This window comes from Motacilla alba, chromosome 6 (genome assembly GCF_015832195.1).
Source record: "Motacilla alba alba isolate MOTALB_02 chromosome 6, Motacilla_alba_V1.0_pri, whole genome shotgun sequence".
In the NCBI taxonomy this organism is placed as follows: domain Eukaryota; kingdom Metazoa; phylum Chordata; class Aves; order Passeriformes; family Motacillidae; genus Motacilla; species Motacilla alba.
Genome location: NC_052021.1, coordinates 19846381 through 19862495, shown reverse-complemented (window position 1 = coordinate 19862495; position 16115 = coordinate 19846381). Strand labels below are relative to the sequence as shown.

The 16115-nt window shown below is 40.8% G+C and overlaps 1 protein-coding gene across 3 annotated transcripts; it reads right to left on the bottom strand.

Moving 5' to 3' along the window:
• Nucleotides 1–50: 50 nt before the first annotated feature.
• On the bottom strand, nucleotides 51–16041 carry NOC3L (NOC3 like DNA replication regulator). 3 transcript variants are annotated; one of them, XM_038141649.1, is made up of 21 exons: nucleotides 15963–16041; nucleotides 14550–14757; nucleotides 14039–14165; nucleotides 12202–12359; nucleotides 12034–12090; nucleotides 10929–11059; nucleotides 10316–10477; nucleotides 9491–9584; nucleotides 9126–9301; nucleotides 8779–8907; nucleotides 8264–8395; nucleotides 7819–7899; nucleotides 7159–7259; nucleotides 6619–6691; nucleotides 6483–6546; nucleotides 6324–6395; nucleotides 5135–5316; nucleotides 4761–4889; nucleotides 4085–4182; nucleotides 2246–2330; nucleotides 51–1187 (listed from the first exon to the last, which is right to left on the bottom strand). In XM_038141649.1, the coding sequence occupies exons 1-21, from the start codon at nucleotides 15969–15971 to the stop codon at nucleotides 1128–1130; spliced, it is 2328 nt and encodes a 775-aa protein (XP_037997577.1). In that variant the 5' UTR covers nucleotides 15972–16041; the 3' UTR covers nucleotides 51–1127. The 3 variants fall into 3 exon arrangements, with proteins under 3 accessions (XP_037997577.1, XP_037997575.1, XP_037997578.1); XM_038141647.1 differs by having other exon boundaries at nucleotides 51–575; nucleotides 15963–15971; XM_038141650.1 differs by lacking the exon at nucleotides 15963–16041 and adding an exon at nucleotides 15443–15841 and having other exon boundaries at nucleotides 444–575.
• Nucleotides 16042–16115: the final 74 nt, after the last annotated feature.

Genomic DNA, 16115 nt, shown 5'->3' with positions numbered 1-16115 from the left:
AAAAATGCAATACATATTCCAAATGTAACTTAGACATCAAAAAGTCAATATTATGTTAACATTTTCAAAATATTTATTAAGTTATCAGCACAACCCAGTGAGTTTGCAGAAACATGTATGTCTATATTCTGTTATAAAAATTAGAAAAATACATAAACAAAAATACAATTGTGCATGGTTGCAAACAATTCTTAAATTACTTGGGTTTGTATATTTTTAAAACACTGACATGACAGTTCATTGTGATTCCCCAGCCCCCTGAACAGGGGCTTGGTGGTTAGGGGGACGGGCCTGTAACTGTGTGAAAAACTGCTGTTACATTTTCACGTGTTTCTATATTCACACAAAGCCTGCTTGGATTCCTTTTATAATGACTGGTGATTTCTTTCAGCCAATCTTTCTCCATAATTAAGAATCCAAGTGAACTTGATTGATAGGTACATTTATGCCAAGGATGATTCCTTCAAGTGCTTAGCGAAATCCAAGGGTTTGTGAGCAGCAGTCTCACTGATGTGTTGTTGAAGCTGTTTGTTTAGTTCTTCATCTACAAATGAATCCATTTTCGAGAAGGTATCCTGAAAATTACAAAATATGAGTTCTATTACTGAACAAGGCCATGTTTTCCATGCCTACCTTAGTTTAGCAGTCCTGTTTCTCTCTCGTGCTCCCACTCATCTAGACCAGACCTGTTCAAGTGGCAAGCACTGTGTCAGGCAGTCCTTGATGAGCTCATGGGTTTGCTGAGGCTTTTCTGGTTTGTGCTAAGCTGGGCTTTAGAAGATTACCTACTACACACAGCCATGGCTTCCAGCTCGGGGTAGGGGGGTTTCACACACTGCCTCCTGTCAAACACACCTTACAAATACAAATCAAGCACAGCCTGGTGACAGCACACAATTAGAAATCAAGCACCTCTGCCCAAAAGGCAACAATGCTCACAGCACAGGTTGTGAGTCAGAAAGGAATCCTCTGACCCCTCTGCCCCCAGCCACACCTGGAGCTCTGCATTTTCCTGGTGCTCAAATAAAGAATGATGATCATGCACGTGATTTAAACTTCCCTGTGAAAGTCTTAAAATTTCCAGAGCCAAGTTCTTTGTGCACTCGTGGAGAAATGAGAGCCTCTCTTTAGTGGTGCACAGGGCTCCAGTTCGGAGCTTCTGTCAAGAACAGGGAGATGCTGGCAGCCTGGCACACAAAGGACACGCAGAACACAGAGGGTGAAACTCAGATAACTGCCAACATTTGTGAAATGAGCCAAACAGCCACAGAGCAGGCCTGACCCCAAGGTAATGTTCCCACTTAGGTCCATTATAGCCATCTATGGACACTTTGTGATCTTGTTGTTCCATTGTTTCTGCTCCCTAAAGGAACTTGTGCATTTCCTTATTCAATCCTTATTTTTCTCCCATCTGCTGTTCTCAGCCTTGCTCTGTCAGAGCTACCCATGTAACTCCCCAGCAGGACACACGTATCAAGGAGTCATTATAAAACTGAGCAAGTTAAGTACAAACACATTTTCAGAAGTTGCTTCTCTAAAATGGAAAAAAAAATTGCACTCTCAAGGCTTCAACTGACATTACTGAGTTACAAAGTGGAGCACTGACAAGGTTAATAGGTTATAATGTTTACATCAGAAAGAAGGAAAATGATCACTTTTTAAAGGACACACCACTAACTACACATTTAATGGAGGCTGGCATCTGGAACACATCCAGCACTGAGGATATAAACACACTTCCATTATTTCTCCTCTTTTTACATTAACCCTTTGTCCCCTCAAATTTCCACTTTAAAGCTGTAGTGACACTAACAGGGATCAGTATCCCTCAACACACTGAATCAAATGCTCTGGAAATCCAGCTGTCTTGGCAACTACCCACCCCGGGGAAAGAGCTGGCTTTTTATTATTGCTTTTTGAACAAACATTAGTTCATCATTACAGAAAAGAGCCAAGAAATCTGCACTGAACCACTGCAAAGTGCAAAATAACAGCTACTGTGTTAATCTCGCCATGTTAACTGATGCTGTGGGAGGTAGGACTATTTATACAGCTATTTTTTCCTTCCTTATACTCAGTCCTATCTTATCCCAGTTTAAAAAATGTACTTGATGCAAAAAGTACAGAAACCAGAAAGCCACACAGAGTGTGCCAGTGGCTGGGCACTGCACAGTGAGCCAGCAGATACAGGTTATATTGGTGTGTCACATGGGTAAAGAAGGACACAGAGCAATGAGAACAGTACCTTTCTTCTGGGTGTTACTGATGCCACAGGAGGATTAAAGGTCATTCCTTTCATACAGTACGTCTCAAAAAGTTCTGTAGCAGACCTACAGTAAATAAACAGTGAGAGAAAAATGGCATTAGATAAATACAACTTCAGCTGATCTACCACCAATCCAAGAGCATCATCTCACAAAAACCCCACTCTCCCCCTCCATCACACTTTAGGAGGGCTCCTCAGAGTAATGAGTGTCACCTGGAAAAGATCAGGAGCCAATGGCTGGGAAATAAGGCAAGTCAAATTAAGTAAAATGTGTCTAAATACACACAAGGAAACTGTTGTCTTCCCAGAGCTCTGATATGTACATATTTGAAAGGGGGGGAAGGGTAGGTAAAGATGGTCTTAGCTGACACAATCTGCCAGAATTTCCAACAGTTCCTTGCCAAAGGGTTTTATGAAAAAAAAAATCCATGGGAGAACAGGGAGGACCATCACAGAAAAAATATGGTTAAAAGACAGGAAAAAAAGGAGTCTGTGGTCATTTCTTGCAATGGCACAAGGAACTGGGTTTCCACAAGGTTTTTTCCAGGACTTGCACCTTCATGCTCAAAAAAGGGCTGGAGAATCCGAAGTTATTTGTAGTAAGAATGAGCTACTGTAGACAGACTGTATGAGATTATCAGTAAAGTGGCAAATGAAATTTAGTGCTGGAAAAAGCAACCCTACATAAAAACAGTAGGCTCTGAGCAGACCACTATCACTTAGAGAAAAAATTATTTTCTTGTTGTGACAGATACTTTTATGGGATTGTGACTTTAGTGCTGTTTGGAGCTGAAAAGAAACAGAACACAACAGAAATTAGTTACATCAGTGTATAAATCCATAGATCATCCACATCTCAAATATTGCAACTGAGTCTCCAATTTCATCTTGAAATGCTTAAACTGGCAAATGTTCAGGAACACACAGTAAAGTGTATGGAAAATATGGAACAGTTCCTGTGTGAGGTGGATGGATCCCTCCATCCAGCAGAGACAGTAGATGGGGGTACGATATGACTGAGGTCTGCCAAGTCCTGTGAGGCACAGGAAGAGTGATGGGGCAGGCTGTGCACTTCAGCTCCAGAGAAAGAACCAGGGGCTGTCAAATGTAGCAAACTGGCACCCGATTCAAAACAAAAGCAAGCAGATCTTACCACAAGGAGCTGTGGATTCACAGAACCCTTACCAAACAATGCTGCATTTGCAGAATGTGTGCTCTGATTCACTCTAGGACATTGAACAGTTTTGAAAAGAACTCCATGAAGAGAGAGGTATCAACAGAAAATGGTGTAAGGTCCAGGAAATCCACCAGGCTGAAACCTGCTCAGGGCATGTTTCACGTGTATGCCCTGGTTTTACCTTTCACAAGGCACCTGCTGCCAGCCACGGCCAAAGACAGGATGCTGCATTAGATCTTAGTCTGAGCCTGGATGGCTGTTCTCCTGTTTTAACCTACTACAAACCTTACACTGCAGCTTGGGTTCTAGTTTCCATTGGGCAGCCCCAGTTCAGTGATCCTGATCCATATTCAGATCAGGGCTGCTGCTGAAGATATTTTGCTCCCGGGGGAAGAGAACACTCTGCACTTTGAGATATTTACCCTTGTCACAGCCTGGCAATAAGTCTCAAAAAGGAAAAGAAAGGGGGAAAAAAAGGGGAAAAAAAAAGGCAGCCAGCAATCTGCATTCTGTACTGGCAGAAGAAGAAAGAGTTTGAAGATCAGAGTCCTTAGTTATTTTTAGGAATTCCTTTAATATAGTATAAGCAACAGCTTCCTCTCAGGGCCTATTATGAAAAAAGGAACTCTTTGATTACTCACCTTTGGCTCAAATCAAGTGGAAGAGCTCCTGAGCCTTCAGTTGGAGCACCAGCAATAAGGTGAGATGCAAATTTCTGCACTGTTGGATGATAATGTCTCTGAAAGAAAGGAAGAATGAAGGCAGTAGACAGACAGTAAAGGATTATGTATTTATCTATAGAATCTCATGTTTATTTCCAATTCGTAAGACAGAAGGTCTGCTTTTATTTTAGAAACTGAGTACCTCAAAATCAGTCAGTTTGTGGGATTAATGTCATGCATTTATTCCCTCATATCATGCTGTAAGCATGACTCTCCACAGTTAGGTAATTCCTACTGCCAGAAAACAGGGATAAAGGGCAGAGGAAGCTCTCTCCAAACCCTGATTGGAATGACAGATCAAGGTGTCAGTTCTTCTTGGAAGAAGGGCTGGACTGCAGAGGAACTTAACAGATCTGAAAAGTCTCCAAAGGAATCTAATAAGGCAACCTGCAGTAAGAACCAATGATGTATTATAATAGGGGATGTGTAACATCCTCTTTTGAGCTCATCCTTCCATACCACTGTGCTGGTCTTCCTCTTCCACTCTGTTGGAATAGGCTCATATGGGCCAAGATTTGACATCTGTGTAAAGCACCTAAACACTGAGCAACTATTTACTGCTGTTACTTCCCAAATCCCTGAGTTACTCACAAACCTGCAGTAGATGCAGCTCCCACAGTGCTGTGTTCTGTGCATTGCAATGCTCTGGTTCATCTAATTCTGGGAGATAAACTCCACTGCCTTGAGATTCGTTGTCTAGTAAGAGGTCCATCCTTGGGAATGTCTACAACACAAAAAAAAGGAAAAAAAGAAACTGAGCTGCTGTTTATATTACCCACCCAATTATAACATGGTTGAGTCAGTTCCAGGATTCATTCCACTTCAGTAAGCTTCAGCAGCATTTAAGCATACTCTGTTTTCATCATTCTTGTTAAAGATGCTTTAAAAAATTTTGCACAAAATCATTTTAACAAAAAAATTCCATAGCCTTTAGCCATTCAGCTAAAAATCTGAACAAGTAAAACTTACTTGCATGAATACCCTGTTTGTTGCCAAGATCCCAACGCTGGAATTTGGAAGTACATGAAGAGCGAGGATGGAAAGTCGCTTTAGGAAAGCAAGAGCTCGTTGCTGGGAGACTTGCTTTCTCCTCTTGGCAAACATGACATCCAGGCACTGCAGCACAATCCCTATGTCCTCGTTGGTGCCACCTCAAAAGCAGAATTTCATACACAGAGTAAAGAACCACCTCATGGACAAACATTGTATACCCTGCTACGGGCTGGACACGGGAGCTGAGAACAGCATGGAAGCTGGAGGCTCGGACACCTCTCATGTGATACACACATTAAGCATCCAGCCTTTTTTGGTCAAAATAGTCCAGCTTTGAACAGAAAAAATGCACCATTGTTTCTGTGCTCCTTTCTAAGAAAATACTTGTTCCATCAAAAGTATCTAATCATTAAACACTGCTTATTAGTGTTATAAATGATGTTTATTAGAATTAAATACTGTTTTAATCCTAAATGCATTCATTGTATGATTTTCTATAAACTATTAACAAGTGAAAAGATCTAGTCTTTTATCCATCCAGAACAGCAGAATGTTTATTCTCAATAGTTTATTCCTAGTGAATCCACATTTCTGAAGGTAATTATGTTAATTTCAAATTTTATAAATCTTTTTTTCATCAATTTTTCAATTTCTCAGAATTGCTGGAAAATTTGGATTAGAACATAAAAATGTTATCATCATAAAAATCAGAAATATATACTAGAAAATTTTTAAAAGCAGAATATAAATTTAAATTATTTTTAGAATTATACTGGAAAAAATCAGGTGTTTTTTCTTTATTGGAGAGAGGAGTAGAGAAACAAGACAAGAAGTTTTAAATTGCAACTGAAAGAAATAATTATAAGGAAGTAAAAAACTGAGGACAGACTAAAGGCTTAGCCAAGATCAAATATTTGGCATTTCCTAATGAAATGACATGATTAGAACCTGTTACCATGTATCGGAATAATGATTCAAGTATTTGTATTGCAGTAATGCAATGTGCAGCTCGAGAAAAAAAGTAGGTTAAACCAGACAATAATCTTCTCAGAAATCAGATATCTTTAAAAAGTGTAGTTTATTAATGCTACATAAAGGCTTTGATACCAAGGAAACAGAATAAACATTATCTAGGTGAACAGTGACAACAGGAATCTGGAATTACCTGCATGTAGGCTGAACAGTGTCTTGTACAGATGTGTGTAAAATTTCATTGGATCAATGTTAAGAACATCACCTATAAACATAATCCCAAACAAACACATTTACTCCATTGATTTATCAGGAAATATTAAACAAAAGTTTGTTTTTAAAAATCTCCTACCTTGACCAGAGAGTATATGAAAAGCACTGAGAACGCAATGAAGACTCTCTCGATAGCTTAAATCCTAAGAATACAAAACTGAATAAGTATCCAAAAGAAAGTAATTTTAGGAAAACTGTAATAAAATTCAACTTACCCCCGACTCAATAAGAGAATGAAGAACAATCAATAGGTCATCAAAAAATTCCACATTTATGAGATGAGCAAACCTGCAATCAAAGAGATTTTAATTTTCAAATTATAGACATTATCTTTAAACTCAGTTCAAAGTGTTCTGAATTGCCAAGATCCACACCGTAAAAGCAGGATAAATCAAATGCTGAACATTTACTATCTTCACAAGAAGGAATAATTCAGCCCCCAACATGCTATTTATTCATGGCTTTTCTAGAGCATTAAAGACATGCTTGTGTCCTTTAGCACTTCATCAGTCAAAAGAATGGAATCACATCACACCCTGTGGCGTTTGCACCACATCAATTCTATCATGTGAAATTTCAAATCACACTGAAATGATTTTGGAAACAGCAGAAAACTTTAGCAGAGAAATAAAAGAATTTCAACTAATTTGTCAGGGACTATCTTTTCTCACTGCTTAAATCCCTTTCAGAGACAAAAATTTCTTTAGTGCTTTATGTCTTTTCCAACGACACAAAAGAAAGTAGTCTGTTCTTACTTTGCAAGACCTTCTAGCACAGCTGGCAAAAGTGGAGACTTCTGAGCTTTCTTCAAGATCCTGAAGTAAGTTACAAATACAATATTCAAGGTCTCTGTGTGCTGAAGGAAAGAAAACAAAAATACTTAATCATGTGAAATAGACATTTCTATTTCACTTAAACGCAACTGAAATGCTTTTCTCTGTCCAAGCCTGCACTCAGGCCTTCCCAACCAGTCCTGGCACTGCCATCTCTGCTCTTCTTACAATGAAAAGCTCGAGTCCTCCAGTGCTCCCCTGCTCCTGGCTCTCTCCTGGCTACAGCCACACTCCTCCTTTGCCTAAAGGCCACTCTGAGAGGCTGTAACACCACTGCACAGTGTCCTGTGGAACCTGGAGGACACCTGGAGGGCACCTGGAGGCCATTTGTCAATGGATTCAACACCATTTTGAGCAGACAGCAGAAGGGAATAGGAATGGCTACATTGGCCTTCCTGGCTAAACTGAGAGTGTGGTTTACTAAAACCTAGATCTCTGTCACAGCCAAAGTGTTTGTTAGCTGACAGCATGATCTAGAGATGTGGAATGGTGCCAGGTTGGGATGGAGGGAAGACGCTAGTTACAAAAGGGTTAGGAGCTGCCACTCTGCTAAAATAGAGGAATAATGTCTAAATTATTTACCAACTTCAGTTTCTTTTCTTTACTTTCTGATGCTTCTGCTTCCAGGAGTTCTCGTTCCAGTTTCTCTTCTGCTTTCTTCCACTGAAAATATACAATTGATTTTAAGACAACAGATCCAATGTTTTCAACCAGTCTGGATATCCAGGTTGAAAAGATACCCAGAGAATAAATTGTCCATGCTTGGTGAGTTGCTTAAGTCACCCTGTGATTCTACAGGGTAACCCCTGTCCTATCAGAAACAACCAATCAAAAGCATTATCAACACAGGAAAGAGGAAAAAATAGGAAGATAATTAAATTCCCTCAACAACCTCATAAATTTTCAAGTAAAATGCAAAAACTGATCACTGAGAGTTAACAATGGCAACAGCAGATGTGCAATCATTGCTGGAACAAATTGCTACATAAAGTAACAAAAGTAGAGCATGAGAAAGCACATGTCCTACCTTTCTTTGCATTCTGGAAAGATTTTTTCTTTTCTCTTTGTAAGTCATGAACTTTTTCTTTGGTGCAATGTCTTCAGAATCTTTTTGTAATTCTACTTCCTTAATTCTTAAGTGAAGAAATACTTTTAACACCTATTGTAAAATAAAATTAATACAATGAAAGGTCATCTACAACCTGATAGGAACTAGGGTAAGAAATCCTGAATTCCTTGCTCCCAGTTCCCTCCCCAGCACTGTCCATTTCTATCCATTCCTCCATTTGCCTCTCACTTTAAGTGTCCCCGCCTGACTTGAACCACATCTCTGGAAGAATCTGATCTCTACCTTCCAGTCTTCTTCCCTTGCCCCATACCTCTCTAATTCTCTGGCTCAGCCTAATCCTGAACTGTCTGTGGTGTGACAGAGTGAGGAAATTCTTCTTGTCTGCAGCCAGCAGCTGCAGTAACTTTAACATGTGGGAGTTTTTGAAACTTTTGACAGAAGAATATTGTGAGGTATAACAGAAAGACTCTTACCTCAGGTCTGACATCATAATTTCTACCCCTTACAAGGCCAGAAATTACTTTAACTACACCAAGTGAAGCATAGCCCAACTTGTCCTGTTTAAAGAGCTTCTTAACTGCCTCAACACACAGTTCAGAAATCTGAAAAGCAAAATACAGAAATTGTTCTGTAAAGCCAAGTCCACTACAGCAGCTAGCAACAGATTATAATAATGATATTTACTAACTACAAAGTACACACAGCCAGTAAAATAGTGAACAGATATGGCCAAAAGATCTGGGTATTGTGGAATAAAGCTCAGAAATAATTATTTTTCACACAAAACAAGAACTCTTTCTCCAATCAGAAAATCACTCACCATTTTTGATGGATCATTCATGAGTGGAACAATGAGAACAATAATGTTATTGTGGAAGTTGAAGTGGGGTAGGGCCACAAGCAGCTCACACAGACACTTCACTGCTACCTCTGCTAGACCTTTATATGCCTTTAATGAGATGACATTGCTTTTCTTCAATTTCCTTTGCTTCCAATCTGCACAAAATATTAGTGATTACTCTTCAGAATGATGATGATCTTACAAATATTTAAATTTTTAGTGATTGCATGTGTACTTCATGCAAGTGCTATCTCAAAGACAGAGGGTACCAATTCATTCAGAGGAGGGAAACTGCTGCAAACAATTTTGCCTTTACTATGAAAAATGAGAAGTGTTAACTGTACCTTTAATTGTTTGCTCCAGATTTTCCAAGTAAAATTTATACTGGCTTACAAGGCCTTCTTCAAATTCTCTCAGTTTCTGAGTTTCTTTTTTAACCTGTAAAAATAATTGAAATAAGATTTTCTTTGGAGAGCTAGATATGGAAATTAGCCAATGGTGAAAAAAAGTTTTAAAACAAATATCAGATATCTAAGTAGTTTTTTCTTCTAGACAGACATTCCTAGAAATTTATTAAAAATAAAACATATCTGCATTTTTCTACAGATGTGTTCAGAGGGCTTTTTCCAACTAGGCCTATTTCATTTATAGAGTTTGGTGTTATCAACTAGATGCTATTTTAAAACCATGACTCTAAACTGCACTAAACCTGTATCCAAAAAACCTTCTAAAAATTGGTTAAAAACAAGCTCCAGAAAACAAGTTACTCTGCAAATTGTTGAACACATTTCAAAGAAATCTATGGCAGTTAGGTGACAACATTGCATAATTTGCTTTCTTTCTAACTCTCTTTAGTGCAGGTCCTCATTCCAAGGTTCATGAGCAAAGCCACCCAGGTTTTGTATACTACTTTCAGACACTACTTTTCCCCTCCATTACCACCTGCATGTCACCTACTTATTGAAGGAAGTATGTAAGAATGTAATGCTCAAAACCAAAACCTCTCTTCCTGAAAATGTCACAGCTTTAGAGCTTCCACAAGTATTTGTGTTTTTGTCTCCTTTGCTCAAAACCATAAATTCATATTAAACAAATAAGTCTTAGTATCTGGCATAGCTGAAAACATTCTTAACTGCTCACATTCACTATAAATAGATTTGATATTTCACCTTGGTAGCCTTTTCTGCTTCAGTCAGAGGCCGAATTTTGTACGAAGGTGCAATATCTTTGAATATCTCCATCAAGGACACCATGACCAGCTTCCTAACAATCACAGCCACGTTAGGATCCTGCTCCATCAGCATGGCACGCAGCTCCTTCAGCTTCTTAATCTGATTGAAGAAAACAGGCAGACATCAGATGGAAATCAACTGCAAACCAAGGGACAAGCACAACGTACATTAACTCAGCAGTTACTCAGACTCTACTTAGCACTGCATAAAGAGCCAGGAAATGATAGATATCCCAACAAAAATTTAGTCTCAGGAATGTTCAAAATATCCTGCTATTACAAAGTTGCACAGAATTACAGGAAAAGTATTAAAATTATTAGTATATCCTGAAGCATTAAGAACTATCAGATACAACGCTGAAATCAGAGCTTACACAAGGGTCATGCTTAAGGAATAAGAAAAATAACAAAAGTGATACAACATTGACCTTTTCCTTGTTCTACTCATATATTCTTGTGCTTTTGCTACTGTTTGCTCATTCAGATCTTTGTTTATTGACTTAGTGAACAACACACACACTTGTACATGCAGGTTAATTAAATGTACCTACATTGCTGTCTGGCTCTGAGAGAATGGCAGATGCTAAGGCAGCTATGTGCATCTTCCTCTCCTGTAGCTTTTGTCTCCTTTGAGCAGCCATTTCCTCGGGAGTGAGAACAGGCAGGGGTTCCTCATTAAAGTCTGGCACAGATGTGAGAGTTAGAAAAGATGGGAAGTCACGTAACAAATACCAAGTTGCAGATACTACATTTCAAACAGATACCCTGGTAAGGCCCCTTGAGACCAACACAAGAAGTTCCACAGCCAAAGAAGCTTTAAGAATGTCTTTGCTAGATCTTATATTAACCCACAGATTCATTTTTGCTCCACTTCAAAATCTTTTGCTTGCAAAAATAAGTGGACTAAATGTTTTTGAATCTGCCCATGGTGTTCTCTGAGTACAACGGGAACATATAAACTCAATGTATTACCCCAACCACCCTAAGAAACTGCAGTGCTCTGCAATTTGTATCAAATTATTCACCATTCACTTTTTCTCTTAAAAATACAATTGGTTTTGTTTGTGTTTTCTGAGGATTATTTTGCTACAAGTATCTTCTTCCTCAACTTCAGCTTATATTTAGACAGTAAGGACCCAGAAGTCACAAAGTTACTTGAAAATGACCATTAACTCGATGGTCAACTGCAAATGAAAATCACAGTGTCCTGGAATTGATGTTTTAAGTAAAAAAAATTAAAGACAAAGACAGGGACTTAAAGCCTACAAAAGTCTGTGTCCTGAACTGCATTTCAAAATTATTTCAGAGTATTCAAAATAGAACCATATAGATATTCTTTATGTAAGACCAGTATTTCCTTCTTACTGCCAACTATGACACAAAGGATAAAAGGAACTTCATGCAAGCAGCAGTTCTAGGCGAAAAATCAAAATAATTTTGAAGAAAGAGAATGTGAAGTCATCCATTCCTGAGATTCTAACAGCTAAGAGTGCAAGCTTTGAATAATGGCAACATGGTAATGAACATATTCAAAAACATCCTGAACAAAATACACTTCAATTGCAAACTTCCTTGGGGAACAGCACAATACTTTTCAGGTATGTAAGTGATTTGGAAAAAAAAAACCAACAAAAAGCAAACAAAATATTTTATTACCCTCTGCTTCCTCCATATCTTCTGTGTCCTCTTCTTCATCATGTGCAACATTGAGAACTGCAAAAACAGAGTATCTAGCGTCAAGCACATAATAAACACTGTGAAATTTTAAACCAATAAATTATATATTTCTTGGCTACTACAACAGTTCCAGAATCTGTGTCTTACCTGGCTTTTCCACAGCTTGAGGAATTATGCCACTCTTGTCTTTGATGGGGAGCAGATGGATGAGTTCTTTTTCTGGCTCTGTTTGCAAACGTCTTGGCACCTTCTCATATTTCTCAATTACACTTTCATGTTTTCGTTTTTTGACGTGAACAGGTTCACTGAAAAATACAAGGCAAACTAAATGAACCAGCCATGTAATTAGACAAGAGCCATGCCTGACCAGCTGGATTAAGTGGCTGCCTCTCACCCAGGCCAGGGTGCTGTTTCACTTGTCCTTCCTTCCCTTCTGTGCTCCCCCACAGCAGAGCGGCTGCCCTGGCATGGCTGAGACGGGTTAAACCACCCCAAGCAGTCCTGCCACGAAGGACTCCACCAGCAACAGCAGGACTAGGATCCTCCCGCTGGGCAACCAGCCCAGAGCCTTCCTTGACACGTCCCACAGCCTCTCTCTCCCTCACTGTGTCTTGACCTTCCAGGACATGACAAGGAGTGGGTCAGTGACCATTTTTATCTTCCCCACTCCATGGCTGTTTTTAGCACTATCACTATCACTATCACTTTTCTGCTCTGCCCACTGGCAAAGCCTGTGTCACACACCCCTCTCCAAGGACAACAGCAATAACCCGGCGTCCTGTGGCAGCCTCTCACAGGAATGCTCCCGAGCTACACCTCAGTGTACCAGAGGGTAAGTATTTCGTCTGTGCTAATATGAGCACACGATTTCCAAGTGCTGTAATAGCTGACAAGTTTTTAAGACAGATTGTAGATGACCAGAGTAAAGCAGATTGAAAAGACAAGTTCTCCAATTTAAGGGAACACTTTGAAAGGAACTAAAAGCCCTAACAGTGAAACAGGTAAAAGAGCAACCACTTCCACTGTTCTCCTACCAATCTAAAAACATTCTGGCACAATGCATGTAAGACACGTAGAACTACATTTTGCAAAATATCTCTAAATAAAACCACACAATAAATTTTGAGTTTTGCAAGACTTTGAACTTATGTCACACCAAATTAATTTGGGGAAAGGGGAAGGTTTAAAACAAAATTCTTCTAATTCAAGAACTTGCAGTGTGGCTACAAGAGACTATGCAGCACAACTGCAACTTTGTACATAAAAGCCATTTACGCCTTTCCTTTGAAACTAGACTAAAAAATTAATTACTAAGCAGAATCAGCTTTAACAAATTAAAACCACACGACAGCAGCATAGAAGGTCTTTTCACATCCATCAAAAAAAGGCAAGCTAAGATTTTCAAATAATCATGTAACCAGACAACTCTGCAGAAGTATATTTCTAAAAACTATTCTACAACTAGGAGCACTACCTTTCTACACATGTCACTGTAAACTCTACCCAATGCCTTGGTCCACAAAACTGGTAACAAATATTTTGTATGAATATTTTGGTGTTGCATTTGTTTACAGACATGGCTTACAGAACCCTTTTTAATTTTTTCCAGCAATTTGCAGTGCAATACATATGGTGGTCCACAGTTCAGGGAATTTCCTGAACATTCCATATAGAAAAAAGACTCTGCTTACAGATTAAACCATTTCTTTCATTTGAGGGATGCTACTTATCTCACAGCCAGGGACCTCCCAGGAAGGAACACCGCAGAAACAGTATCCTGAAGGCACCACAGAGCACCTGAATGCACTGGTACACACTGACACATTAATACTGAAGTACTGACAGGCTGAGGAAACACTAAACCAGAGCTGCAAAGAAACACCAGACTGAAAGAGACTTCCTGAGAAATGCATCACTTTACGTATTAATTACATATTAATCACACAAGGCTGAATTAGTATGAAAAGGAGACATTGCAACTCACTTAGAAGAAAGATCTCTGGTTAAAAAGGATGCTTTTTGGGCCAGATCCTCCATTAATTTTAAGTCATCTTCATCCATCATGTCCAGTGGAAGAGCATCTTCTTCTTCTTTTTCTTCCCATTTTTTAGCTATTTTAGAAGATGATGTTCACAGATTAAGATCCCATATGTATAGTCACCCATGAAAACCTAACCCTGCCTACACTTTTGAGAACATTTTATGCTTTACTTCTACCTGGAGCTACTCACCTTTATGCATGTGGGTTTTTTAATCCCAGAAAACTGCCCCTTTACTATGATATCCAATAATGATCAGTGCAAACACATTTCTACCATTTTTAACTGACAGTTTTAGGTGCCAGAATGGCCACATTTTGTATTTTTCACAAGTCTCTCGTTCTTTCAACAGGAACAGCAGTTATTTGTATACAGAAAATGAAATGTTGTGTTCTCCAATTTTACAACAGGAAGCAGGAGGATATTCAGTAACCCCATACCTGAACAAACACTTACCAACTTGTTTCTTCTTGCATTCCTCCAATGGAAAAGGCTTTCTAGAAATAGCATCTCTGACAGCCTCCCTTAGCTTCTTTTGTTCTTTACGATACTTCTTAGCAGCACTCTTCTGCTTGAACTGTTTATTCTTTAATTTATTGTCAAGTTTTATTTGACTAGTTCTCAGTAACTTGCGAAAACTTGGAACTCGCTTTGTGTTTTTTCTCTAGAAAACAAACAGAAAGCTACAAGTCACTGACATGTTAACAGTCTTCACAAAATTTATTCCACTGTTTAAGATCTCCGAGTTCCTATTTCTATTAGGACTGAACAATCTGTTTCTTGCTAACAGTATCATCAACTAGCCTCAAATTTACACAACTGTGTCACATCCTCAAGAGGAGAGCACTATGACAAATGTTTTACAGAAACATCCTCTGACAACTTTTTTATCAAACCCTATGTCCATCCCTTTTAGACACTCAAGGTATGGTACACAGCTTGTTAGGGCGCAGTTCTCTGTGTGCTCCCAAGCACTCTGTTCTCTTCTCAGGGTGCTGCTGTTCACCAGCTCATGCTAAAGTACCTCGGGGGACTTTAACGTCCAAGGCCACAGCCTCGGGCAAATGTCCTCCTGCAGGACACCTCCCCAAGCTGAGTTCGGGCTTTCTCCTGCCTGACACTCTCCCTGCCCAGCAGCTGAGGGACCTGGCGAGGCTGCCTGCTGCAAGGCTCACAACAGCAGCTGTACCTCAACAGGGTTACGGGGGCCAGAGCTCGGGGAGGCACCGGGGGTGAGAAACCGGGCTCGGGGCAAACCGGGAGGCTCGGGTCAATCCACGCGGCCCGTGCCAAACCCGCAAAACACTCCCAAGAGTGCTCGGGATGGGAATGGACACGGCAGGAGTCACCTTACGAGGGGTATGGGAAGGCAAGGCTGTGCAGAGAAAGTGGCATCGAAGCGCTGCTAGGGATGATGTGTCCCTTTACAAAGGGGACAAGCGGCTGGATCAGTGCGGGCTCCCCGGACCCTTAGCTCATGGCTGCAGCATGGTGCTCGTAACAGCGCGATTGTGATCACTGCCCGTACGGGCCGCTCAGAGACGGGCTCCACGATCCTTGCGGGCCCCTTCCAACTGAGAACATGCCGCGAATCTGTGAAGCCGGAATTTTTGTCAGCTCAACTTTAGCTTCCCTTTCTGTGCTGGATTATCGGGAGGCCGCTGAAAGGTCAGCGTTCGTCTCGGGGTGAGAGACGAGCCTGCGCTGCGCCGCCGGCGCCCACCCAAAACACCCGCACTGCTCTGCCCTTCCCGGAGCCCCGGAGGCACCGGCCGCTGCCGGCCACGGCTCTCCCTCCCGCCCGTGAGCCCCGTTAGCCCCGGGCTCCCCTCCCCGCGCCGCCCGGCCCGCTCCCCTCACGGCCCCTACCGGCTTCATGGCGGCGGCCCGCGCGTGCTCCCGGGCGGAAGCGCTCCCGCGCGGCGCGGCCACAGCGGCCCCTGGCGGCGGAGGCCGGAGGCGCTCCCCGCGGGAGCGGAGCGGCCCGGGCGGCGGCGGCCCGCGGGAACGGAAAGAACACGG